General features: G+C 40.2%; 1 protein-coding gene across 1 annotated transcript in view; it reads left to right on the forward strand.

The window, feature by feature from the left end:
- ADGRE1 (adhesion G protein-coupled receptor E1) overlaps positions 1-8,571 on the forward strand; it is a 71,414-nt gene extending 62,843 nt beyond the window's left edge. The window contains exons 16-19 of the mRNA XM_075548023.1: positions 1,532-1,623; positions 6,535-6,703; positions 6,808-6,912; positions 8,566-8,571. Coding sequence (XP_075404138.1) covers positions 1,532-1,623; positions 6,535-6,703; positions 6,808-6,912; positions 8,566-8,571 — 372 coding nt within the window. The remainder of the gene's footprint in view (positions 1-1,531; positions 1,624-6,534; positions 6,704-6,807; positions 6,913-8,565) is intronic.
- The last annotated feature ends 796 nt before the right edge of the window (positions 8,572-9,367 follow it).

Genomic DNA, 9,367 nt, shown 5'->3' on the forward strand with positions numbered 1-9,367 from the left:
ATGATCCAATCCCAAGGGTAAGCATTACTGAGATGGAGGGGTCCTGCCTTAAGGATTACGTCTCCCATCTGAGATGCTGAAAGCAAAACAATAAGCAAACATTTGACCGTGTGTGTGTGTGTGTGTGTGTGTGTGTGTGTGTGAAAGAGAGAGAGAGAGAGAGAGAGAGAGAGAGAGAGAGAGAGAGAGAGAGATTGAGAGAGAGAGAGTGTGTGTGTGTGTGTGTGTGTGTTGGACCTTATTTAACTTCACAAGGGGGTTGGAGAGAAAAACCAAGGTCAGCACCGACCCCAGGTGATCTCTACGAGGTAGAGGTCAGATGATTTCACCATCCAATTTTTTTAACTAATTCAAACACCAGCCATCTTTCCCATGACATGCTCCGTTTTTCTGCTGGGTTTGATAATTCATTTAAGACCCACAGAGAACTCACAGAGCACATTCACAGTTATGGGGTTTATTAAGCTTATTAAAGAAGTAGCAGATTGAAATTCAGAATCAAGATAAGCTTAGAAGTAAAAGGAACAATCCAGGATAGAGTCCTTTGATCAGGACAGTGTCTTCTCCGTTGCTGCCACTGGGCCATGCACTCTTGGGCTGGCTCTTACTCTCTGCTCGGTCTTTGTCCTGCTCTTCTTAATGTAACCAGGTTCATTACCTTTGACAGCAAATGTCTGTAGGCTCCTGACTCTGCCAGCAAATTTCCTACCTTAAGGCATTCAGCTCTCCCTCTATCTGAATTGGTATCCACCACACCATCTTGCACTGGTCCCCTCGCTCTGCTGCCGGCACTTCTTTGTCAATGGACTCTGCTCTGCTTGCTGTCGCTTCTCACCCTCTCTAGTCTCTCTCTCTCTCTCTCTCTCTCTCTCTCTCTCTCTCTCTCTCTCTCTCTCTCTCTCTCTCTCTCTCTCTCTCTCTCTCTCTCTCTCTCTTCTCTAGAGTCTTGGAGGTTCTCATTTCAGTGATGCTAAGTTCAAAGGATGGGGTTCTGCTTCTGGCCCTTCCCCTTGATGGTAGTGAGGTCCCCTTCCCAACTCTGGGGCTGATTCCTTTTAACTCCAGCACAATGGCAAAATAGATCAATCTTCTCAATAGAGTTCTGCAGTTCTGCTGCCCAATCCCGGTAGTGGTCACAAACACCTTATTGCATAGTCCAACCCTATTATTTTGTGGGAATCAAAAGACCACACTTAGAAGGGCCATATAAAGGAACTGGCCATACTGAAACTCGATCCTGAGTTTATCCTGACTGATGGTGCGTCCATGTATGTTGGAGTAGAACTGTACTCCCAAGGATTTTCCAAAGCTGATATTTTGGAAGTAAGTCACCTTTCTTACGAGGCACCTCTGAGTGGACTTGAAACTTCAATCTCTTGGTTAGTGACCTAATGAGTTTACTAGGGACACCTGAGACACCTAAGGGAGGAAAACTGGAAAAGAAAGAACTATCCATTCAAGGCCATGGTCTATGTCCTATCCCTGGCTTTAGTTCTAACTTCTAGATACATCCCTCTGCTTGTCTTTGTAGGTTAACACTGTCCTCCTCACCTGGACATTGTGGAACCTGAGGAAGAAGCTTTCTTGTGTCAACACAGAAATTTCAACACTCAAAGACAGCAGGTACAGACCCTGTTTTCCAAGCTTCCTTATTTTCTCCTGCAAATGTTTATTGGGTGCTTGGCCCTGTGTCCGAGGAAGAGGAGTGTGACTGGTGAGGCTTGATTAGAATAATACAGTGTCTAGAGCTGGACTCAGACTGGACTGAAGCCTAGCTCTTTCACTGTCTAGCTGTGTGACCTTAAGCAAGTCATGTAACCTTCCTGTGTCTTGGCTTCTTCATCGATGGTTTTTTGTTAGATGATGTTGAGTTAATTTCAATTCATGGTGACCTTGTGTGACAAAGTAGAACTGCCCCCTAGGGTTTTCTAGATTATGAACTGTATGTGAGCCCATCACCAAGTCTTTCTTCCAGGGAGCTGTTGGTTCAAACCGCTACTCTTTAGAGTTGTTGCTGGGTGCCATTGAGTTGACTCATAAAGATACCAAGTGACAGAGTAAAACTGTCTACAAGGTGTTCCAGACTATAAGGTTTATGGGAGAGTCCTGGTGATGTTGTGAGATACGTTTTGAGCTGCTAACTCACAGAAAAAAAAGATTTTTAGGGTATACACTCTGTGAAGGTATTGCAGGATTATAAGGTAATTAGATTTTCATTTGTTTAATGAAAATTTCCATTTATTTCCATGGTAATTGTACAATTCTACAGTCCCAGTAGCATTGGATAAGCATTATAAACTCACCACATCCTCTTCAATATTTATTATTTTCTAGCTTTTATAGTTTCTTGGTAATTTTGCTAACATTGACATTGTAAAGTGAAATCACATTGTTGTTTTTATTCATATTTTTCTTATTGCTAATGAATGTGAACATTTTAATATGGTTGTTGGCCACCAGGATGGCATCTTTAGTACATTGTTTTCTCATATCTTTTTGATTGGATTATTGTATTTTTCTTATTAAGGTGTTGTAGTTTTCTATAGATTTTTGAAATTAGCCCTTTATCTGAAATATCATTTCTAAATATTTCCCCCAATCTACGGGCTCTCCTTCAATTCTTTTGATGAAGTATTTTGATATGCATAAATGTCATAGTTTTAGAAATTCCTAGTCCCTCCATCATTTTGTCTTCTATGGTGTGAATATTTTTCATTGTGTGCAGAAGTGTATTGGTGTCTTGTTTTTTTCTGGATGGTCTTTACTGTTCTAGGGTTTATAGGTAAATCTTTGATTTATCTTGAATTCATTCTTCCTTTTAGCATTTTTAAGATGTCATAGATAAATGTGTACATATGTATCAACAATGGCACACAAATATTAATATGAATATAAAGTCAATAGGGATACACGATGTATACATATATTCATATTTGTATATCATTGTTGAATATATATATTTTTGTTATTAAGTTGTATTGGGCCAACTTCAACTTGTAGTGACCCCATTTGGTGGAGGAGAACTGCCCCAGGCTGTCAATTTATTGGCCTTTTGATTAGCACCTGATGTTTAGTGTTTAGCCATTACACCACTAGAGCTCTTTGTTGAAGTGGTAGGCTACAAATAAAATCAATTTCTACACTTGATCTTAACCAAAAGGCCAAGATGTGATATAAAATCAATTTCTGCATAATCAATATGTAGGTGAATATTGGACATTGAATAAGGAAGACTGAAGAATAATCCATTCATTTGATTCCATAATCAAACCAAATGGATTACGGTACTGGTGAAGAATATTGAAAGTCCCAAGGACTGCCAAAATAGCAAACAAATCTGTGTTGGAGGAATTGCAAGCAGAATGATCCTTAGAGACAAGGATAATGGGACTTCATCTCACATACTTTGGCTATGTGCTCACGAAAGACCAGTCACTGGAGAAGGACATCATGATTGGTAAAGTTGAGAGTCAGTGGAAGCGAAGGTGACCCTCAACAAGATGGATTGATACAGTGGCTGCAACCATGGGCTCAAATATAAGAATACTTGTGAGGATGGTGCTGGATTGACTAGTGTTTCATTCTGTTGCACACGGGTTGGCTATGGGATGGAAATGAACAACAATATGTACAATTTAGTGACCTTGATTACATTCTTCAAGTTGTACAACCATCCTCATCCTAAGGATACAAATTATTCTCGTACCATTAGCATAAACTCACTGCTCCTGAAGTTTCCTATTTACTCTTTTGAGTTGCCGTTACCATATTTTTGTTTTGCTTTCCTTTTTGTTTGTTCTGTTTAATTTTTTAAACAGTTTTATTGACATATAGTTCTCATATGGAAAAATCAGTGGTCTATACATATTAACAAGCTGTGCGACCATCAGCACAATCAACTTTAGAACAGTTCCTTCGTTCTTGTACTCTATTAATAGTTCTTCATTTCCACCGAGCTTCCCTACCAGAACTGTAGGTTGTTGTGACATGCCATTGAGTTGGCTCTGACTCATAGTGATCCTATACATAACAGATTGAAACACTGCATGATCTTTCACATCCTTGTGATTGTTCCCATGCCCGAGCCCATTAACACAGCCACAGTGTCAACTCACCTTTTTGAAGTCTTCCTCTTTTTCATTGCCCCTACACTTTACCAAACACAATGTCCTTCTTCAGAGACTGGTCTCTCCTGACAATATGTCCAAAGTATGTCCTTGCCTCTAAGGAGCCCTCTGGTCATACTTCTTCCAAGACAGATAGGTTTGTCCGTTTGTCTGTGCTACTTTCAAGATTCTTCTTGAGCACCACAATTCAAATGCATCGATTCTTCTTCAGTCATCCATATTCAGTGTCTAACTTTCATACTCATACAAGGCCATGGAAAATACCACCGGTGAGGTCAGGACATCTTAGTCCTCAAAGTAACAGCCTTGCTTTTTAATACTCTAAAGAGGTATTGTGCAGCAGATTTACCTGATGTAACACATTTTTGATCTCTTGACTGGTGCTTCCAAGAACATTGATTGTGGAGCCAACCCAAGACAAAATCCTTGACAGCTTCACCCTTTTCTCCATTTATCACAATGTTATTTACTGGTCTATGTGTGAGGATTTTTGGTCTTCTTACATGTGAGGATTTGGTTGCCACTCAGACTGAAGAATGGAATCCGTGATCTTCATCAGCAAGTACTTCAGGTTCTGCTCACTTTCAGCAAGCAAGGTTGTGTCATCTGCCTACCTCAGGTTGTTAATAAGCCATCCTCTAATCTTGATGCCATGTTCTTCTTCACATACACTAGTTTCTTTGATGATTTTTTTTGCTTGAACAAATATGGTGAGACGATAATGCTACCCAATATCATTCCTATTTTTTAAAATTCTGAACTGTGTAATTTTTCTTGACATTCAAATAATTTTATTTAAAACATGTGCAAAGGAGGTTTCAAACAGTTTGTCAAATTTTCTTTCTTTTTTAAAAAACTGGGTAATCATTTTATTTATTTTAAATCATTTTATTGTGGACTCATACAACTCTTATCACAATCCACACATACGTCCATTATGTCAAGCACATTTGTATATTTGTTGTCATCATTCTCAAAACATTTGCTTTGTATTTATACCCTTGGTATCAGCTCCTCATTTCCCACCCCCACCCTCCCGTCCTCACATACCCTTGATAATATATAAATTATTATTATTTTGTCATGTCTTACACTGACCGATGTCTCTCTTCACCCACTTTTCTGTTGTCCATCCCCTAGGGAGAGGGTTATATGTAGATCCTTGTGATCAGTTCCCCCTATCTAGCCTACCTTCCCTCCACCCACCCGGTATTGCCTCTCTCACCAATGGTCATGAGATATTCATCTATCCTGGATTCACAGTGATTATTCCTGATTTCAAACCCTTCAGTATGCCCTTGTTCTGTTCACACAACGTCCTATTAATTCATGTACAATTCCTCCTGAGCACAATTAAGTGTTCTGGAATCGCCATTCTTCTCAAGCTTTTTCTGGTTTTACTGTCCATGCAGTTGAATGCCTCTGCATAGTCAATAAAACATAAGTAAGCATCTTTATGGTAGTCTCTGCTTTTAGCCAAGATCGATATGACATCAGCAACGATATCCCTTGTTTCATGTCTTCTTATGAATGGCCCGAACTTCTTGGAATTCCCTGCTAATGCCCTGCTGCAACCATTGTTGTATGATCCTCAGCAAACATTTCCTTGCCTGTATATCATTGACATGGTTCTATAATTTGAGCATTCTGTTGGGTCACCTTTCTTTGGAATGGGTATACATTTTGATCTCTTCCAGTCAGTTCGCCAAGTAGCTGTCTTGAGTGCTTCCAGTGCTTTATCAACCATAACCCTACAAAAATATTAATACAGTTACTGTCTCTATAGCTTTATACACACACATCTATATCTATATCTATATATAGATATATACATATATATATCGCACAATGCTCTGGGAAGGCATTTATTAAAGATATATTTTCAGCATACTTTTCCAATGCAATACCTCATGCAGTCTCTTGCCTGCTGATTCCAAGGGTACCAATTTTGGACCCATTAGAATCATGTGGATACCCAGCTTGGCAGAAACTAACAACACATTTCTATGTCCACATACATCTGTAGGCCAGAAGATTTTAAATGTCCATGGGATTCAGCTTTCTTATCTGTGGCCATTTAAGACTCTACCAAGTGTTTATTGCAACTCAGGTGGTAGGTCACCTGGTGGCAGTCACAGACCTTATTCCTGGCAGTGCAGTCTACCAGAGAAAGGCAGATTTCTCAGAACCTTGTGTTTAGCTGCAGCCGATCTGATTCATGGAAACCTTGAATATGCAGAGTAGCAATGCTTCATGGGGTTTTCAAAGCTGTGCTCTTCTAGAAGCAGATCCTAGGCCTTTAGTTGAGGTGCCTTTGGGTGGGTTTAACTTAATCTTAACTTGATTTAAACATTTGCACAACCCAGGATGTCTTTCTTGACCCTTGTCCTTTGCAAATCTCCTCCAGGTTACTTACCTTCAAGGCTTTTGCCCAGCTCTTCATCCTGGGGTGCTCCTGGGTGTTGGGCATTTTCCAGATTGGACCCATAGCCAGTCTTATGGCCTATTTGTTCACCATCATCAACAGCCTGCAAGGGGCCTTCATCTTTCTCATCCACTGTCTGCTCAACCATCAGGTATGTGGGGCCCCACTAAATCCCTCCTCGAGACATGTTGGTGGAGATCCCTGTTCCCGCCTCTGTGCATGATGCACGTCAAACTCACATGCCTCTGTTTGTAGGTGCGAGAACAATACAAGAGGTGGATCACCAGGAAGACTAAGTCCAGCTCCCAGTCTCAGACCTCTGGGATCTTACTGTCCTCTGTTGCCTCCACTTCCAAAATGGTGAGTGACCTCAGGTTAGAGGTAGCGGGTGCCTTAGCAAGGCTGTGGGTATCATGCTTTCTGCTTCTTGTGTGTGACTCCATGTCACTGTCTGTTCTCGCCTTATGTAAGATTCAACTCAGAAGAGATTTAGAGGTCCTTGGATGGCACAAGAAGCCCCGGTGGTACAGTGGTTAAAACACTTGGCTACTAACCCAATGACAGGTGATTCAATCCCACCATTAGCTCCATTGGAGAACGGGGTGGCCTTCTGCTTCCCTCAACCTTAACCCACTGCTGAATTGCCCCATAGGGTTTCTAGGGCTGTAAATCTTTATGGGAGCAGACTACTTCATCTTTCTTCTATGAAGTAGTTGGTGGGTTCCAATTTCTAGTCAAACTTGCAACTAGCAGACAATGCTTATCAACCCAGAACCTTGGAAACCCCATGGTGAAGTTGTACTCTATTCTATAAGATCACTATGAGTTTGACTTGACTTGGCAGCAATGGCTTGTTTATTTTTGTTTTAATCTTTATAAGAGCAGATTAATAAGAGGCTTTTTCTCCTGAAGAGTCACTGGCTGCTTCAAATCACCATTTTTTTTTCAGTTATCAGTCAAGTGCTTTACCATAATACCACCAGAGCTCCACAAATACTGATCAACCCCTAAACCCACTACCATTGAAACCATTTCAATTCAGTGACCCTATATAGGGTTTTCTATGCTGTAAACTTTTACAGGAGCAGATAGCCTCTTTTTTATTCTGCAGAGAAACCACACGGTGTTAAGTATGTACTGAGAAATAAGCTTATCTTATTACATTGTCTTGTTTTATAAATCATAAGGTTTGAGATTGGGAGTTGTAGAATAAGAATGTTGGAGTTTCAGGTCTAGCTCTCCCACTTAGGAGTTATAAAAGCTTATGTACATTATGTATTCATTAAAGGATAATTTTTTTCAAATACAAAGATTAAATTATGCATGGAAGGGGTACCATCCTGTGTGATCCAAGGATTGTAAATAATAAAATCCACGATCAGAGGAGGAAATTGTATTAAAGCTTAAATTATGAGAACTTAGTTTCTAGAAGGCTATGGATGACAGTGAAAGCTCCAAACCCATTTGTGGAGACCCCAAGTGTATCAAACCTTTGTTGAATTCTCTGTAACCATTGACAAGAGATGTAATAGTCTTGCCCTCAGACAAAATGCATTAAAAAGTATGCTTCCTCCATCCCCCTTTCTCCCACTGCTTCCTCCCCAGCAAGCCCAGGAAGGAGCAAACTTTCCTGGGGATTTTCCTGGGTGTGTCCTTGAGGGAGACAACTCTATTGGTGGTTGCATCGTCAGGAGTCATGCTCTGACTGCCTTGCAAATCCCCAGACCAAACTTGTACATTTCTCTGTCTAATCAAATGTGCATGTCCCAATCATGGCCCGCTTCAGTTTTGGCAGTGCCACTTGTAACTATGTTGAATACATCAGCTACCAACCATGCATTTGGGACAGTTTTTTGTTTTTGTTTTTAAGTTTCCGTTCTACTCATTTTGTTCTACACCTTAATCAATGAGGGTCTACAGTTGGTTGGAAGGATTTCATGGCTGAGCAATGAAAGATAGACCACAAGGTGGCAGTAGTGTGCAGTAAGCTTCATTTGGATGCTTCTCTGACAGGTTTAGACCCCTGGGTGTTGCAAGCGGTTCCTGTTTGACCTCTAATCTCTTCCCCACTCATCTCTTGCCATCAGATGATTTTTGACTCATATTCAACTACACACCATTGCCATTGAGTTGATTCCGACTGATAGCTACCTTTACATAGGCTTTCTGAGACTGTGAATCATTACTGGAACAGAAAACCCTAGCCTCTTATTTTTTGGAATGAAAAACCCGATGGGTTTGAAATACTAACCTTCCTGCTAGCAGCCTAACATCTAACCCAGAGCAATTGGGCTCAACTACCTAACCCAAACCAACCCATTTCCATTGAGTTAATTATGACTCATAGCAAACTTTTATTAAATTTCTGAGACTGTACATGCCCTCCTTCTCCAATGGTTATTGGCTTATGATTGACATTTTATACAATTCAACAGTTGGGTCACAATAAGAACAGTTTACCACCACAACCTGTTTTAGAATTTTTTCTTTATTCTTGTACCCATTGTTATTAGCTTCTCATTTCTCCCAACCTGCCTTGCTATACCTGCAAGGAACCATTAATCCAATTACTATTTCTATCTATTTACCACCATTCATTTCATATACAGAAAAACATTAAAAAAATTAACAATAACAAAGTAAAACAGGTAAAAATCTCAATAGAAAAGAAAGCAGAACATTACAAACTAGAACAAATGGATATGAATCTTAAGGGAGATGAAATGATAGGGTGCTACGTAACTAGATCTGCAGCAATTCACCATCTCTACTTTTCAATGCATTCTACAGGATAGCAAGACTATTTACATCCCCG

This window comes from Tenrec ecaudatus, chromosome 1 (assembly GCF_050624435.1).
Source record: "Tenrec ecaudatus isolate mTenEca1 chromosome 1, mTenEca1.hap1, whole genome shotgun sequence".
Taxonomy (NCBI): Eukaryota; Metazoa; Chordata; class Mammalia; order Afrosoricida; family Tenrecidae; genus Tenrec; species Tenrec ecaudatus.